At 37.2% G+C, this 19,527-nt stretch overlaps 1 protein-coding gene across 1 annotated transcript in view; it reads left to right on the top strand.

Moving 5' to 3' along the window:
- WDR70 (WD repeat domain 70) overlaps positions 1-19,527 on the top strand; it is a 300,543-nt gene that overhangs the window by 244,060 nt on the left and 36,956 nt on the right. The window contains exons 11-13 of the mRNA XM_043599724.1: positions 3,425-3,524; positions 6,194-6,278; positions 7,742-7,880. Coding sequence (XP_043455659.1) covers positions 3,425-3,524; positions 6,194-6,278; positions 7,742-7,880 — 324 coding nt within the window. The remainder of the gene's footprint in view (positions 1-3,424; positions 3,525-6,193; positions 6,279-7,741; positions 7,881-19,527) is intronic.

Raw genomic sequence — 19,527 nt, 5'->3', positions numbered from 1 at the left:
AAAATATTACATTACTTATATATACCAGTTTTTGTCTTTTTCTTAAGAATCACAGAGCTATCAGAGACCCTAGAAACTGTCTCGCGCAGTCCATTTATTTTACAGAAGACTGACTTCTGATCTGGAGAGGCTAATTTGTCCCTAGTCGCACTGCTAGTTTTTAACTGAACTAAGTCTAGATTTCCTATCTCCTGGTCCTGGCCCACTGCTCGTTTTACTGTACCCCACTGCCTTACCGCTCCTGAAATGAGGGGTCAGTAAACATAAACAAAACATTTAAAACAAATACACAAAAACTAAGTTGGGGTGCCTGGGTGGCTCAGTCAGTTAAGCTTCCGATTCCAGCTCAGGTCATGATCTCACGGTTCGTGAGTTTGAGCCCTACACTGGGCTCTCTGCTGTCAGCGCAGAGCCTGTTCCAGATCCTCTGTCTCCCTCTCTCTCTCTCTCTGCGTCTCCTTTGTGCTCTCACTCTCTCTCAAAAATAAATAGACATTAAAAAAAGCCCCACAAAAACCCAAGTTAATTTCACTGAGAGGCCAAAGGTAGCACAGGCTTTTTGGTGAACTGTTACCCCTACAGTCTCTTTCAGAAGTTTTATTTACAGTTTAGTAGTTGATGACTTGATGAAATATGACCAATTGGCAGATTTTCCTAATTGAGTTTGGTAGCAGAGTTTTGTTTTTCTGAGGAACAAAATATTCCTAATCTATCTCCACATGTGTCCAGAATGATCTTTTTAAAATAAGCAAATCTAGTCATGTCCTCCTCTGAGTAAACTCCATTAAGCAGCTCTCTTTTGCCTTCAGGATAAAATCTAAGTCCTGAACATGGCCCACAAGGCTCCTGGTAATTGAGGCCCTGCTCACACCAGCCCTTCACCTCACCTTTCCCTCGAGTCATGGTTCGCTTCTTTTAGTTCTTTGACTCCAACCAGTTCTTTTACCTTTATGCACATGTTAGCTTTCTGTTGCTTCCTAACAAATTACCACTAATTTAGTGCCTTAAAAAAACACCAATTTGTTATTTCACAATTTCTCTAGGTAAGATGTCTGTCATGGTGTGGTGGGATTCTCTTCTTAGGGTCTCACCAAGCTAAAATCAAAGTATTGGCCAAGGATGTGGCTCTCATCTGGGGTTCAGAGTCCTCTTTCAAACACACTGGTTATTGGCAGAAATCAGATACCCATTTCCTTGACACATCTTTAGAGTCAGCAGTGACATGTCCAACACTTTTCATTCTTCCAGCCTCTCTGACGTACTCTCCTGTCATGTCTGTGTGGCTTCCTGTTCCGTCCTCAGCCAAGAGGAAGTTCTCCTTGCAAAGACTCATGTGACTACTTCAGCCCCACCTAGATAATCCAGGATAATCTCCCTATTTTAGGGACAGCCAGTTAGTAACTTTAGTTATACCTGCAGAGTCCCTTTTGCCATGTAGAGTGACATATTTATGGGCATGACACTGCAGGGAAGAGGTCATGGGGGTCAAAATTCTGCCTACTACAACACAGTACTCTCGTTCTTGCCTCTGCATCCTGCTCCTTCATCTGCTGACTCATACTTTCATCCACTGGGTCACAGGATTTGTTTTTGCCCCTCTTCCTCCCCTCCCCCTCCCCCATTCTCAGGGTTAGATTAGGCATCTCTCTTCAGTGCTCACTTATGACTCTTCACATCCCCATTGTACCACTTGTCCCTTCGTATGCTTAACTGTGTTCTTTGAGGGGACTGTCTGTCAGCTCTCTGAGGAAAGAAGCCATGTTTATCTTTGCACATTCATGTTTCCCTGCTTAACATTATGTCTGCCATACAGTTGACACCCAGTGAAAAAGAAAAGTTGAATCAACAAATTATTTGTACCCATGAGACGTAGGAGCATGATAGCCATGTTTAATACCAATTTCTAAGACTGTCAGAGGAAGAGAGGACAAATTTAACTCAATATTTATAAATTATTAAAAACAAAAACAAATCCAGCCTGCTTTTTAAGGTACTGTGCTCCTCATTACTGGAAGCCTTTAGGTGGAAGCTCACTGACAGGGCATCGGGGATATTGCTGGAAGCTCTGGTTTGTGACCAATTCTTGTTAGGGTTGAGGTAAGAGCAAAGGAGATGGGGTCACTTGTATTCCTATACCTGTGGCTCCTAGCAGAGACCTACATGCTGTTGTCACTAGGAGTGTCCCTGTCCATTCAGTGGAATTTTCTAGCCTGGTAGATCTGGGATAACTGACTCCCTAGTCCCTTAGCCTGTGCTGGTTACTGAGTCATAACTGAGTGACAGGATCAGTATCGTAGAGTTACTTTTAGAAGTCATTACCTGTGAAGAAGCAATATTAGGAGTAAAAAGACTACTAACACACATCACCAGAAAAGAAGTAGTGTTTAAGAGCAGGCCTCCTGGGTCCTGTACCCAGCTCTAGCACTTACCAGCTCTGTGGCTTTAGATAAGGAACTTTAGTCTCTGGGGTTCAGTTTCCTCAAATGTAACATGGAGATGATAATAGTAGAACCTTAACTTGTGGACTGTGAGAATGAAGTAGACAAGACCATAGAGGATGGAGTGCCTAGGGTATGATTAGCATTGCGGCAGGGTTACCTCTCCCCCTCCTCCTCCCCCGCAACAACGTTATCCTACAGGCACATACAAGAGAGTTCAAGGCCTACAACCACATGCCCAGTGTCTGGCATATACTAGGAATACAGTGGTATGTGTATATATACATATATAGACATATATATATATGTATATATACATATATATATGTATACATACATATATACATATATAGATATGATATTTATCTATCTATATTATCTATCTATATTATCTATCTATATTTATGTATACATATGATATATGTATACATACATATATACATATATAGACATATATATAGACATATATAGACATATAGACATATATATATATGTATATATATACACACACATATATATATAGGCAACACACCCAACATGGGTCTTAAACTCAGAACCCTGAGATCAAGATTCACACACTTTACTGACTGAGCCAGCCAGGCAGTCCTACAATGATACATTTGATTTAATAAATAATATGTTCACTTGTAATTTTTATTTATATTACTCTTTCAGATAACTATAGGAAATGGTCCCAATAACTTTATAAGAACTGAATACTGAGTTGATCTTGTGTTGCTCAGAGCTTGCGAAGGCAGTCTGGAAGATGGGACTTACTTAATCTCTTTTTTATTATTAGAGCAAATGGATGTTTTTGGAAACTATTTGAATTTTTTTCCAGGATAAAGAAAACTATAATCAAATGAAATTAATATGTTACATATATCCTTTTCTAGATGATAGAGTAAAATACTCTTGCCACAGAAATGTTCTTGTTTGAATTCAGATGAGATGTTAATTAACACTTTGCTTGTCTTTGCAAACAGGTTCATCCTAAATTCCACTATAAACAGGCTCATGACCCAGGAACAGACACTTCCTGCGTGACTTTTTCCTATGATGGTAATGTCCTTGCTTCTCGTGGAGGTAGGTTAAAAACTTTCTTTTGGATGTATTTCTATATATAAAATGATCATAATTAACCCTAATAAATGTTACACTAATATCCTAACAGTAAAGGTAGCTGTGCTTTTGTTAATGTAACTTTGTCAGTCTTCTTTTTCATTAAAATGCATATCCAATTTGGCAAAATTGTTTTATTAGAAGTTGTCAAGTCAAATTTAGAAAATATGTACTTTTTTGCCTGAGTTTTTATTTTAGCTTCAAATTCCATCAGAGTTTGAAGCCTCCAAGGATGACCTTTGCCTCTACTTTATGGAATTTTGTAGATGATTTTCTACAGTATTTCTATACTGTTTTTAAATTTAGAGTCTTCTGTTAGCTCACCATTAATTTTTTTTTTCCAGTTCAAACACTATAACAATTCAGTTAAAAAAAAAAAGTTGTATACCTGGGTGTCATTTTTTAAATAGCTATGTAGTTTTATGTGACCATATTATAAGTTTACTTATCCACACTCATATGGTTGAATATGGGTTGTACCTTTTTGCTGAATCCTTCTCACATGGATAAGCTAAGTGTTAACTGAAGGAGATAAGAGAATAGTAAGGACGGCTTATGAGTAAAGCATTACGTGAAGTATGGGACATGACTGAGGATCTTCCTGGAGGCCCATTTGTGGGGAGGGAAAGAAACAGCAGAGTAAGTAGGTGGGAGCCATGTTACAGATGGCTTTAAATATCAAATAAAGGATTTAGTCTTTATTCCATAGGCCATGTTAATCTAGCAACACTACATTCAGTCATTCATTCACTCCATCAACTACTATATTATGTTGAGTAACTACTCTGAGTTACCATTATGCTAGGTGCTGGGTATACAATGTGAACATCATAGACAGAGTTCCTTTCCTGCAAGAATTTGCAACCTGGTGTAGAGAGTAGTGGGAGTGAGGGCGAGATGGAGAGACTTGGTACAGCTTTCACTCAGTTCAGCCATTCCATGTCTGTGTACCTCGGGGACTGTATTCAGGTTCTCTGTCCTCTGAGGAAGCCTTCTCTATTATATCCAAACTACCCTTACTTACATAATTGTAAAAAATCAAAGCACATGTATATGTATTTTCTATTTATGGTAAATATGGAAAAGGTGGGTATTATAAAATATGTATTTTGGTTTATCAATTCTAACCTGTTCAAGTCCTGAGATGACTCTTAATTAAAACTATGTGTACTCTTTACTTACAAATAGTGGTTCTTACCCCAAGAGTCTGTATCTGAATCTTCTGGGAAAGTTTTTCAAATGATAAATGTTTCACCTAGAAATTCTCACATTTACTCTTGCCCCTTTAGAAGGTGTACCCAAATCTCCAACGTGCAGTGGGAGACAAGAGGGGAATAAGAGAAGTGTAGTTTGAAAATTCTTCTCAGAGGATTCTAAAACAGGCCAGCCCCAACCCAGTTGTTAAGTACTAGAAGTATAGGACTAATTCCATTTCAGTCAAAGCCATTTTGGTGATAATTCTTACCTTCCCCTTCCATCCTGTAATAGCTGTTGGGTACCATGTTGCCAACACAACATATATACTATATTCCATCCTTTTTCTTCCTGAGTGTATAGAATATGACAGATGGAAGTCAATTCAGCAGAGTCCCTGGGTGTTGTAAGATGTTCCTGCTAGTTCCAGAACCTGCCAGTTTAGCTAAACTCTTTAATGCAGATTAATGTTTTTTTTTTTTTTTACTGTTTGAGAATTGTGAGGATATGTAATCTTTTTTTTTTTTCAAGACTAAAAGCAAAAAGGTGAATCTTACAAAGTTCTTCCAATATAAGCAGGACCCCAGTCCAGCCAGTTGTGGATTAGTGCACCTGCCAAAAGTTGTGTTTCAGAGGAAGAGTCACTTGGGAGAGAGGGGAGACTTTTATTGAACTCTCCACTCACCTCACTTGCACCTGATATTGATTCCTTATTGGACCCAAGGGGTTGAGGCGGGTCTCAGCTGTGGACATGGGGGAAAAAGAGCAGCAAAGACATTACTTACATGAGTTTTGGCTTTCATTCCGGTCAAGAATATTAGTTAGTAGCCCTATAGAAATATAAAAAAGTGATTCTTAGAAGAATATCCATTATACTTTAAAGAGCTTGGAAAAGCTGTACTCCCCAGCAAAGTGAAGAGTGATAGCCACAGGTGGAGTTACACTGGAGGGAAGGGAATCACATGGCTCACCCTCATTAATGTTAATGGATAGCTTCATCTACACACCAACGGGAGAAAGAATCTGTTGTGAATTGAACTATTTTCAGTCCTGATGGTTGTTAAATTAATATCTTCTTAAGCAGTCAGGTTATGCTCAACTGTACCTTAGGGGAACTGCCAGCTGCTGTAAAATCACTCCTTAGAGTAGATTCTCCAGGGTTCCTTCTAGCCTACAGATGCTACATCAGTTGGAAAATTTATTTCTAGGAGACCAGTTCATTATCATATATCTTTCTACTGTTCTCACATCTACTACTTTCAAACTCCCCAAACAGTTAAAAAAGTAAAACACTTATGTGCTTCTTTCTTTCTTTTTCTTTTTTTTTTTTCTTTCTTTCCTTCCTATAGTTATACACTAAGGCTAGCAAACTCTAAGCTTGGAACTAGTTCTTTTTGCACAATGCACTTTCTGTCTTTTCTTTCTCTTTCCTCTATTAGGTGATGATACATTGAAATTATGGGACATTCGACAGTTTAATAAGCCACTTTTTTCAGCCTCGGGTCTTCCTACCATGTTCCCAATGTAAGTAGAATATTTTAAATAATTGATAAACATAAGAGAATGAACAAGAAATTTCTTCACCTTAATGTTAATTTATATCGTATGTCTTCTAAAAAGAAATATGAAGAGTATTTGAAATCTGTTTTTGAAGATGCATTTTATTTTTTCTTTTCATTTGTACATTCTTCAGACCATAAAATTCTTTGGAAGTTGAAATGATGTATGTTCATGTATTTGTATGTGTGTGTTTATGTGTATACACACATAGGTCTTGGGCCAGTAAAAATATTTTAAGGGATTCAGTTGTTGTTTTTTTTTAATATGTATAAATGACAGGGTAAACCTCCGTATTGTTGTCTTTTAAAATTTGAATCCCATTCCATCAAAGCAATTTTCCATAGTTACTGAGCATTATTATATATTGTTTTCTCAATTTTTCTTATCTCAATTCCAGTCAATAATTCACTATCCTTCACTTGGTCAGAACATCCTGCTTGAGGTAGCTGAACACTGTTCTCTCCATTGTCTTACGTTGACAACTGAAACACGTAAAGATTTTTCTGAGGCAGCTGAGGTGGGATTTGAACTTTAAGTCCTACAGTTGGTGCCTAAGCAAAAGTTTCTATTTATGTAGAAATAAAATTTCACATCTGTGTTAAATAATGACCAACAGGGAGAGCGTGAAGTTGATGGAGGCGCCAAGTGCAGGAAACAGTGTAATAGCAGAGCACTAATTCTAGCGCGGTCCATTGCCCATGGCATTTATCTGTTAAGACAAACAGATGGACAAACAAACATGAATTTATAGCTGATGAGACTTTTTTGAACTATTATGCCTGCTGTAAGCTATGCTAACTGCATGACTTCTTTGGATCATGTCTTAGACTATTCACAATCAGGTGGCCAGATCTCTAATAACAAGAACTGTTGAATTCTAGCCATCAGTCAGGTTCCAGCGGTCCAACCTGCTCCTCATTTCATGGTGCTTGACTTGACAAACCTCAAATTATTTGGGGATGGTGGTTAGTGGTGATAAAAAACATAGTTCCAAAACTGGACAAAATAATCACTGCTTAGACATTAGTCATACAATGTCTATTTGTCTATAGTACCGTCAGTGTCTATAATTGAGTTTTTCCCATACTTCCTTTACATTAAAACATATAGCATGTAGAAGTTAAAAGCACACATTCTGGAATCAGACTGCCTAAGTTCGAATCCCAGCTGCACCACTTACTTTTGTGATCTTGGGCAAGGTTTATTTAATCTCTCTCTGCCTCAGTTTCCTCATCGGTAAAATGGGAATAATAATATCTACCTCATGGGATTATTGTGAAAATTAAACAAACAAAAAAATAAGTGCCTGAGTTACTGTAAGCCCTCTATAAGAGTTACTTCTTATTACAATGGTGTTGTTTATACTGTATTTAACTCACTGTTGTAGGGTCATAAGCTTATGCTTATATACTGTTTTTTGTCTGTAGGACCGACTGCTGTTTCAGTCCAGATGATAAACTCGTGGTCACTGGGACATCTGTTCAAAGGGGATGTGGCAGCGGCAAACTTGTTTTCTTTGAGCGCCGGACTTTCCAAAGGGTGTATGAAATAGACATCACAGATGCGGTATGTAAATTCTTTTCTTCTCAGCCTTGAGAATGAAGTGAAGTTTGCCTCTTAGTCATCTTTTGTTTTGGTTTTAGTTTTTAAATAGAACATAAGCCCTGGCCCTTACAGTGCAATGGTAGTTGCTTTTTTTCTCCGGCACAGGAATTATTAGACTGGTGCAGATTGGCTGATCTACCCTTTCCCTTCCTTTGACCCAGTATTTCCTATGGGTCTGTCACACTTCAGTCATAATTTCAGCTGGGCTGAGGATGTTTGCCCCTCTGCCAACCAGTTTGAAGAGAGCAGAAGCTAACCTAATTATTATGTAGGCTGTAGAAACGAGTGTCCCACAGTGTGCATGTTTGTGAAGATTCAGGGATTGTGGACAGAAATGAAAGTTATGCCCTTAGAAAGTGATGAATTGTGTCATCGTTTCCTAAACCACGAAATCTTTGACAGAATTTGCCTTGCCAGAATTGTCATTGCTCTAAGACTGAGTTTCCACTGAGCTCAATTTCTATTTAGTTATTTGGAAGCTTAAAACATTTCAGATTTAACTTCTGCTATCTAAAAAAAAAAAAAAAAAAATCCACTGGTTTTCTTTACATATTTATATAAGCACTAAAACTCCAGCATGCGTGCACTGATTCATTGATTCATTCATTCCTGTCCTGAGACTGGAGCTATATGTGATGCAGTAATAGTGAAGTTTCCCAGAGGAAAATCTGAAATCCTTTATAGTCTTCTAAAGTATGTATTATTATTTCGATAGTAAGGTAAGTCATTGTTATTTTATGAATATGAAAGAGACCAATTAATGTCTGTAAGTTTCCTTTGGCTCACTGTCAAATCCTTTAGCAATATCCTATATCTTAAACAGTACCCTTAATGTAGGCTTCTCCAGTTGTTTCAGCTCTTTGTAAACAGTTGGGACATATTATGTACTTAAATGATTCAGACAATTGAACAACTGTTTTTAAATCACCAGTAAAAAGCTCCTGTCTCTAATGCTCTAGTATTACTATGGAGTCTTAATTTGTAGGCCCTAAATTTGAAACCATGGTATAGTTAGAGACAATGAAATAACAATGAGACTAATTCTAGATGAGTACTTGGGTTTTATAGATTCTAATCTCATGACATAATTTGAAATGTGCCAGCACTAATAATAATTTTTTGGGGGTACAGCCAAGGGCCAACTAAAATGCTAGAATCAAAGCAAACACTCTTGACTCTATCAACTTTAATCTCAAAAAATAAAATTATTATAATTGGTTGGTCCAGAAGTAAGCCATGTTCTGTTATGCCTCTCAATGACTGTACATTTCAGGATTACTCATGGTGTTGTGGTTTTAAAGTATAATTAAAATTGAAACCTAAATAAAGGGATGTGTGATTGCACTTTTAAGACACACTAGGTTTTTGTAGTGTATAGAACATGCCATTTGCTGTGTTGCTCTGAGTTGCTTTTCTAGCTACATCTTTTTCTCCATAGCCCTTACGGCCATTGCATCTATTGTATGTTTATTTGTTTTATCTGTGTTCTTCCACCAGGATGTAAGCCCACTAGAGCAGAAACGTTGTTGTGTTTGCTGTGATATCCTCAGTGCTTAGAACTGACAGACATACAGGTCGTATTTAATCGATAGTTATTGAATAAGTGAATGGTATCCTGGAGAAGTACGTGTAATGCATACTGGAGAGCACAAGTGTGTCTTAAAGAGTGAGGCAGGAGAGATGGAAAAGTAACCTGATCTTGTATGCCATAATAAGAAGGTGACTTTGTCTTTGTTTGTTTGTTTGTTTGTTTGTTTGTTTAAAACATCGGAATGACACAATCAGATTTAGGCTTTAGAACAGTTAATTTTTACTGAAGTGTGAAGGTTAGATTTATAAGATTTCATTTGTGTATGAAGGCTGAGGTTTATTACTTGGGAAACTGGGTCAGTATTCTCTGAGATTAAACAAGAAAGAAAAAGAAAAGAAAGCAGAATTTGGAAGAAATATAGTGCATTGTTGATATGTTGAGCTTGAAATGCCAGCAGGATGTCTGGGTGGAGATAGTAGGCAGATGGGTACATGGGTTTGGTGCCTAAGAGAAGACACAGTTTTGGGAGAAATATTTGCAGTTTTGTAGTTGAAATAGTGGCTGCTGATTAGTTTAAGGCACAAAGGATGGAGAATATGAGCCCTAGGAAACCTGAATTTTAAGGGATGAGCAAATGAAGAGAAGCAAACAAAAGAGAATGGTCATTAAGTAAATGGATTGTACCTTATATTGAATTATGTTAGAAAAGTCAGAAAACAGATTTTGAGATCCATATTAATAGATGGGTGAAGAGAAAACTTCAAATAGGGACAAAGCCATGGCACTTTAAAGTGGTCTTTTACATAATCGATTTAAGATTTGTTTGCATTTTTGTTCTTAATATTAGACAGCATTGTTTGTTTTGTTCTTTTGAAGTTTATTTGTTTTTGAGAGAGAGAGCACACAAACAGGGGAGGGGCAGAGAAAGAGAGGGAGAGAGAGAGAATCCCAAGCAGACTCTGTGTGCTATCAGCACAGAGCCCGACCCCGGCTCCATCTCACAAACTGAACCCTGAGACCATGACCTGAGCCGAAATCAAGAGTTGGACGCTTAACCGTGACTGAGCTGCCCAGGCCGCCCCATCCCCACCCCCTGTCCCAGACAGCACTGTGTTTGTTTACATAGTAAGTAGAATGTTATGTTAAAGGAACTTTAAAATGTCTCTTTGATTCATTTTCTGAAGTTTTAAGTCTTCTTGGAATGTAAGAAAATAAGTGTATTCTTTGGAATGGATAAAGAGGGTGGGCATTTTGCTAGAAGGACCAAAAATGTCTCTTCTTTTATTGTGTTTTTGTCATTAAAAACCAGAATAGTCATTTCTTTTGGAAATACCGCACTCTGCTGTGGTAAGGTACTTACTATGTTGAGTTTTAATTTACATAAAAGACAACATCTCATCCTTCCTATCAGCAGTTAGTGGTGTGCTTGCTCGGCTAGGCACAGACAACAGTGGCTTCAGGTCTATCCTAGATGAATCCATTTACTTGAATAAAATACTAGTGATTGTATTCTCACATCCTCTTCTAAAATAAAAAAATACACCCCTACATCATTATATTTTAGAATGCCAAGCTCGGCACGTATATGGAACCAAATACTGTCTTCAGTCAGGGATGTTAACAGCTATACAGTTTCCTAATAACTAAAAACTATACTATAACTTTCACAATAAATAGCTTTTAAAAACATAATAATTGCATTTTCCTCATTTATTTTTGAAACAAACTTAAAGGAAAAACTAGTTTTAATTCCAGTCTGTGCATTGTCATATGCTCTGAAAATTTTTTTTCTCTATTTAACGTAGAGATACCCTTCACTAGGAATTGACAAACGTTTCTTTAACATTTACTATTTTTATTGTATGATGTTCATACACATTTTATAATTCCAAAATTATTTTTAGATGTTTCTCTGTAGTTCAATTGTGTTTACTCAACTTAAAAAAAAGTGCATATTTCTCATTTATCATCTAATTTTTTATGATTCGGGTAGTGTGCTTAGCCTCCTTTCTAAGATAAATTCCAGAATATAACTTGAATCTTGAGTTTTACAAGCTCACTTTAGTTTTTGTGTAAGATGGGGTTCTAAGCTTTTATATATTGTGTAAAAGGCTACCATTACTCTATTTTATGTGATCAAAGTATAGGAGAGAAAGAATGAACAAAATATAATTTGGAGATGATGTATCATTTTTTTTTTTAATAATAATGTTTGGGGGGCGCCTGGGTGGCGCAGTCAGTTGAGCATCCGACTTCAGCCAGGTCACGATCTCGCGGTCCGTAGGTTCGAGCCCCACGTCGGGCTCTGGGCTGATGGCTCAGAGCCTGGAGCCTGTTTCCGATTCTGTGTCTCCCTCTCTCTCTGCCCCTCCCCCGTTCATGCTCTGTCTCTCTCTGTCCCAAAAATAAATAAACGTTGAAAAAAAAAATTATGTTTGGAAGAAACATAGGCAGTTTCAAACCTTTTCAAAGTTCTAGTTATTTCAGGAGATGCCCTGAAATAACGTTATGGTCTATTATTAACTTAGTGATTTTTCATCAAACTATAATTTGTTATAAAATGACTAACAGAATTTCCCTCTTTTTAACTAATATAAATCAAAGGACATGATTTATACAATTATTCTAACATTACCATTTATACTCTTTAACCCAAGCATAATGGAATAAAGTTTTTTGACCTGGTATTATTTAAGATGGCAGCCTCTTCACCTCAGTTGCTTTCAGAAATAATTTACCCAAAAGAAATTGGGTAAAGAGGAAAAGAGTGAAAAAGAAGGCGTGCCTGGGTGGCTCATTTGGTTAAGCATCCGACTCTTGGTTTTGGCTCAGGTCCTGATCTCATGGTTCGTGTGTGCAAGCCCTGCATCAGGCTCTGCACTGACAGTGTGGAGCCTGCTTGGGATTCCATCTCTCCCTTTCTCTCTGCCCCTCCCCTGCACTCTCTCTCCTGTCTCTCTCTCTCTCAGAAATAAATAAATAAACACTAAAAAAAATGTTTAAGGAAAAAAAGTAGAAAGGCAAAAAGCCAGAAATTTCACACTTGATCCTGACTATTCTTCTGATTTGTTAGCTTATGTGCTTTGGTGAGGGAACTCTGTTTCTGTGAACATTGACTGAACAAAGTGAGGAATAGAAGGAAAAAAAATCAAACTTTTATTTACAAAACTTGGCTATAGCATCTAGCAAACTGATCTGGTATATGGCCACTTAAGGAAAAGGAAGGGAAATTTGCTTTGGTATTTTCAACTAGACTGCTTTATTTCATTCATTCATTCATTCATTCGTTCATTCATTTTCAACTAAACTGCTTTAGATATTTCAAAGTTGATTGAGAATACGAGTACCAACAGAAGAAATACAATAGCATTTTAAGGAAGAAAAAAGATTCATTTGTGACTAAAACATATCTGATTATCTTTAGGAACATTATTTAACCACCAAAGAGAATGTATAGAGCAAGGATTATCCAAGGTTTTTGCTTCTTTTATACCATTACTTGTTCTCCAGAATATCCCCTTCCTGTGAGAAATGAAATCTAGATTATGCATATCTCATTTATGTTATTTAAGAAAGAAACTCAGAATGTCAAGTAATTGGTATAATCGGTTTGAGTTCTTACTATTAATTTTTTTCATGGAGCCAACTCTACAGTTAGAGAAAGTGTATATTCTGGATCTGTCTTCCTGGGACTTTATCAATTATTTGCATCTTCATCAAATGGAGGAAAGTGAAATAAAAACAATGACTTTTCTGTTTATTATTAACTCTGGCCTTCCCCTAAAAGATAGGGAGAACTTGAAGTTTTTCTGCCAGATTTATTTATTTACTTACTTACTACAGGCTGTATTCCTGCCCCTTATTATCATGGGTGTTGATTGAAAAATACATAATTATTGTCAAAATTATATTAATTAAATTATAGCATATATATGTACCAAAGGAAGGAGAAATATTTTATTTAAGACCTATTTATCTTATTATGGAGATAGTCTATTAGATACACTAAGGAGAAAGTGAGGTCCATATTGTGTTTAAAAAATGGTTTCTTCTTTCTTTTAATATTTATTTATTTTTGCAAGAGAGAAGGAGAGAGAGAGAGCAAGTGTGAGCGGGGCAGGGGCAGAGAGAGGGAGGGAGACACAGAATGGGAAGCAGGCTCCTGGCTCCGAGCTGTCAGCACAGAGCCTGATGTGGGGCTTGAACTCACAGACCACAAAATCATGACCTGAACCAAAGTTGGATGTTTAACCGACTGAGCCACCCAGGAGCCCCTAAAAAAAAAAAAAAAGATTTCTTTTGAAAAAAAAAAAAAAAAACACTTCTATAAACACATCAGCCATGTTTCCTTCTTTATTTAATTAGGTGAAGTTCTGATGGGAACTTGAATTTACATTATTTTTCCTTAACTTGCAAGCTCTGATTCTTCATATATATCAGTGAGGACTATATCCTATTAGCTCTTGGGTTTTTTTATTTCTTTGTTTCTTAGAGAAAGTGCGAGCGCAGGGAGAGAAGGGCAGAGGGAGGAAGAGAGAGAATCTTAAGCAGGCTCCATGCTTAAGATTAAGAGTCTAATGGGCTTGATGTGGGGCTCAATCCTACAACCCTGGGATCATGATCTGACCTGAAATCAAGACTTGAGCACTCAATCAACTAAGCCACCCAGGCACCCCAACTTTTTGGTATTTTAATGTATTTTCTGGCTATAAATGTAGTACATATTGAATCTAAAAATCTGACAATGTAGAAAAGATCACTAAGAAAGTAAATAGCATATCTAATCATGTCACACATAGATTATTCCCCATATGACATTTAAATTAATAAATTTTGATGTCCAAGAAAATTGCTGTATTTGTTAACCTAAAGAATGACCTATAACATAGAATGAAAGTATTACTGCTTTCATTTCACATAAAAAAATTTTTGTGTTTTTATTAGCAAAGTGTATTGATATTTTAAATCCAAAGAGATTTAAGGGAAAGAATAAATGGTTATAACAAAGCCATAAAATAATGGACCCATCACAAAGCTAGCTAGCTATTTATCTTAATTTATAAGTGTAAGGAACATGCTGACCATTCTGACTACAGTCATCCTCCATTATTTGTACATATGTAAGAGAGCAGAAAGGTCATTCAAATTAATGGCTATTCCAGAAGTCCTCAGAAATGGCTTTGGAAAGTATCTTTGTTCTTACATTTGAGTATGGATATAACCACTCTGGAAATTCACTTCAAACAAATTAATGAAGCTAGGCTTGTGATAGCTGGTCTCTGGAGAATTGAACAACTCCTCTCTTCTTTCATTTCATACTGGGAGTAGACTAATGATCTGTCTCACTGATAGAAGATTCCAGCTCAGGCAGAATTGCACCTCTTTAAGTGTTTTCTAGAAATAAAGGAGTCAAGCAATGTCTTTGCCCAGCCAGGATCATACAGGTAATAGTACACAGAGGAAACTGGAGCTATTGACAGTGTGAATGCCAACTGAAAATAAACTCAAAAGAAAAATTATATTTGGCATTTATCTGCCTTCTAAAATACAGCGAAACCTTCCTAATGTGAAGCTCAGGGGATGGAAAAAATGGGCTTTGAGTTTAACTAGCTTTCCATTATCTGATTTTTATTAAAGAGTAATCAGGCAGCTGGTTGACTAGGGAATAGCAGTTGCTTTGAATTATGTATTATTTTGAATAAAGCAGCATCAGCTTAATGAAATTTTGCTGTAATTCACTTTCTTGGGAGGATTAAACAATGCAGATTCTCTGTGGATACTGATTAACATATTTGTACTTAATAAAATATGTGTATTTCCCAACAGCCAAGTGATAAGACAGTATATTCAACATAGGTCTTTGGAGCATTTGCTCTTTGGGAACAGGAAGGCAGGGTACATGAGCACTGGTCATTTCCTGGTCTTCCGAGATGTATGAATACTTGATGAAGAACTTGGGAGTAAGTAGAAAATGATGCAGTTTTAATGTAAATCTGCCAGTACAACAGTTACATGGTTCTTTCTCTAGCACTACCTTTTTTAGGGTCAAGAGCTAATTTCCAACATGGCCATTAGGACAGTGTCTTATTGTCAGGATGCACAATGATCAGCACCTGCTACTTTCTGTAGGAGTATTTTCTTTAATCACTGAAGAAAAGGTATGCCATTGGGCTATGATGAAAAACAATATTGCATTTTGGCTGCTTCTGTGGTTTGGATTACTAAATTATTTCTTGAGGCAAGCAGCATACTTATGAGAGTTCAATTTAAACAGTACTGGACCGGGGTGCCTGGGTGGCTCAGTTGGTTGAGCGTCCAACTCTTGATCTGGCTCAGTTTATGATCTTACAGTTTGTGGGCTTGAGCCCCACATTGGGCTCCTTGCTGAGCATGGAGCCTGTGAATATTCTCTCTCTCTCTCTCTCTCTCTCTCTCTCTTTCTCTCTTTCTCTCTCTCTCTCTTTTTCTCTCTTTCTCTCACTCTCTCACTCTCTCTGTCCTTCTGCCTCTCTCCCCCACTCTTTCTGCAAATACATACATACATATACACACATACACACACATACATACATACATACACACATACATACATACGTAAACTTGGACCTCAGCTGGAGTCCCCTGCTAAGTTAGCTGTTAGCTTCACAGTGTCCAAGGGGGTGCTGGTATCAGTAAGACTTGATGAAATTACTTCTCGTTGCGGATAAAACTATCATGTTGTGGATGTTCCAGGACAGTAGTTCTCAGGACTTGAAGAATACAGTTGAGTACTCATCTGTAGGCACATGCAAATAGTAAAGAAATCCCTGATGTTTTGGTAATATTTGCCTTATCAAGTCGTTCACTGTTTTTAAGTAAGGAAAATGATAAGAACTAATTTAGTGCTGACTCATTGTTATTATTTTTGAAAATTATACAATAAAATCTATCCTTTTAAAAAATGTTCAGTTCTGTGATTTTTAACACATGTATGGATTTATGTAGCCACCATCAACACAGTCAGGGTACAGAACAGCTCCATCACCCCCAAAACACTTCTTTGTGCTCTGCTTCTGGGGTCACTCACTCGCTGCCTCCCCTGCCCCCCTCTCCTAACCCCTAGCGTTCACTGATCTGTGCTCCACTGTAGTACTACCTTTTCAAGAACTTGTCTTCTATATGGATTCATATCGTATAACCTTCTTAGACCAACATCTTTTGGCAGAATGCTTTTGAGATTCATCCAGGTCATGGTGTGTATTGATTTGGTTGTTACATTTTATTGCCAAGTAGTATTCCACTGTGTGGGGCTAGCACAGTTTACTGCAGGACATGTGATTGTTTCCAGTTTTTAGAGATTATGTATAGAGCTGCCATAAGCATTCATGTCTCAGTTCATTCATTTCTCTAGAGTAAAAACCTAAGAGCAGGCTTCCTAGGTCATACAGTGAGTATGTGATTATTTTTAAAAGAAAATGCCAAGCTGTTCTTCCGATTAACAGCACCGTGTTGCATTTTTACCATCGGTGTATTTGTTTTCCACTTGCTCAATATCCCCACCAAAACTCTGTGTTGTTGAAGCACCAGTTTTTCAAATTTTTTTGAAATTCTTTAAATCAGGTTTAAACCAAGGTTGTTTGTGTTCTTCTTGTTAAGTTTTCAGAGTCCTTTATCTATTCTAGACACCAAGTTATTTTTAGGCTAAGTTCTTTTTAGGATATTTGCAAATATTTCCTCCTAGTCTGTTGCTTATTTTTTTCTTTTTCTTAAGTTGTGTATTTTACAAAGCAAAAGATTTTAATGTTGATAAAACCTAACTTATCAGTTTTTTCTTTATAGAGTGTACTTTTGGTGTCATGTCTAAGAGCTCCTTGACTGACCCCAGATCACCCAGATTTTCTTCTAAACATTTTATGCCATATATTTAGGTCTGGTGATCCAGTTTGGGCTAAATGTTTGATGAAATGGGGGGAGGCATTAAGTTGAGGCAGGGCCTGGACTAGGGCCAGGCTCAAGCACAAAATTTAAGGAGGTGCCAAATAACTCAGTAATCAAGATAAATGACATTTAAAATTTTTTTTTCTTTTAATGTTTATTTATTTTTAAGAGACAGAGAGAAACAGAGAACAAGCAGGGGAGGAACAGAGAGAGAGGGAGACACAGAATGTGAAGCAAGGCTCTAGGCTCTGAGCTGTCAGCACAGAGCCCGACGCAGGGCTCGAACCCATGAACCATGAGATCATGACCTGAGCCGAAGTCAGTCGCTTAGCTGACTGAGCCACGCAGGCACCCCAAGATAAATGACATTTTAATGCAACATTATAAAAAATGAAAATTAATGCAAAAAATCCAGGATGAATAATATACCAGTGTTTTAAACAAAAGTGGGATGAATAACAGTGCTGTGCCAAGCTGTATTAAAGCTTAAGGCAAAAGGAAAACTGAGTTGGACTCACCTGTCTTTTTCAAATTTTGATATTTTTGTGCATCACAGATTTGGGGTGGGGGATAGAGGAAGTACCAGAATGAGGGAAATGGTAAACTCACTTCTGCTTCAGTGATGCTTTGAATTTGGGACGAATTCCCCAATCCACCTATACTATTTACTTTTCAGAGTCCTCGAGTAGGTGTTCCATGCCTTCTGTCTTACATAACTGTGTTCGGAGGGAGGACTGAGTGGAATGTTTCCTTTGTCTCACCCAAACCAGTTCTTCTCTTTTTTCTTTTTTTTTTTTTTCATTAAAAAAATGACAATGGTAATGGAAAATGCATAATGAAGTAGTACAGATTGCAGTAGATGTGACTAGGAGGAAGCTTCTAAGATTCCTGCACATTTGTGAGGACATTCATATTGTAGGAAGTAAAATACTGTCATTGATCTTGGTGTAGGTCCCTTCTCCTATTCTGGTGGCATGTTCCCTTGACATAACTGCGCCACAGGCAAAGCTCCTGGCTTTTGCTTAATTAGCTGCCATCTGGCATCAAGCATACTTTGTTCAGTTTCTCAATATGATCTTCCAGAATCTGTCTCCTGTTCTGCGAACCACAGCTTACCTCTTTTATATGAAATTTAGACTTACTCTTAAGAGAAGATTTTGCAGCCCTCCCAAAGAGTTCATTCCTGTTGAAATCTCTTACCATCAGATCTTTTTCTTTTTCCTCTGTACTTTAGCCTCACATTCGTATGCTTAGAGCCCACATCCTTTACTCCAGTCCTCATGGAGTTGGAGAACAGCTGGCCAACATCCTCTGTTTCCTCTTATAAAGTTTCTGTTCAGTCTTGTCTAAGGGAACCAAACTTAGTTGGTTTTTTTTTTTAAAACATTTCCTTGTGGCTCATATTTTCTCAACATTTCTCTTATCTCTGATACTCTCTTTTCAGCCATGCTCTTCTTTGAAATAATGGTTGCTATAGGAATTCACATTCAAAGTCTATAGTGAGATGCCTTTCCTGTAATTATCTATTTGAGATTCTGTGTGAAATGATCTCATTTTTAGAGTTATATTGAGTTGAAGTGGCAATCACATGCTACTTTAGACTTCATAAATCATTGAAAGTGAAAGAATGAGGACCAAAAGGAGGGCTTGTTCAGTTTAATAGTTTACTCATTTTCTAGTGGCATTTAACCCTGTAACATGCTATATTAAAAGGCATCTGCTACTTATTGGTGTCAGCAGTTTCAAAGAAATGTTTTCTGTTTACTGTTTTGCTTCCATTTCTGGACAAGTAAAAACAGTAGCAAAAGTCAGTATTACCCTTTTGATTAAATAGAAACATTTTTTTCCCTTCTCTACATGAGAGTTTGGGATTTTATTTAATTGGTATTTAAACTTATTTATATTTCCTTGTATAGATACGATTACCATGAACGACAAAACTGAGTGAAGAATTAGCCACTTGATAGTACAACCCTGAAGGAGAAAAATACTTGACTCCTTTACAAAATATCAGAAAAGAAAAACTTGATTTTTTTACATTAAATATAATTTATTGTCAAATTGTTTTCCATACAACACCCAGTGCTCATCCCAACAGGTGCCCTCCTCAATGCCCATCACCCACTTTCCCCTCTCTCCCACCTCCCCATTAACCCTCAG

The sequence above is a fragment of the Prionailurus bengalensis genome, chromosome A1 (genome assembly GCF_016509475.1).
Source record: "Prionailurus bengalensis isolate Pbe53 chromosome A1, Fcat_Pben_1.1_paternal_pri, whole genome shotgun sequence".
Taxonomy (NCBI): Eukaryota; Metazoa; Chordata; class Mammalia; order Carnivora; family Felidae; genus Prionailurus; species Prionailurus bengalensis.
This window is presented reverse-complemented; position numbering and strand designations above follow the sequence as displayed.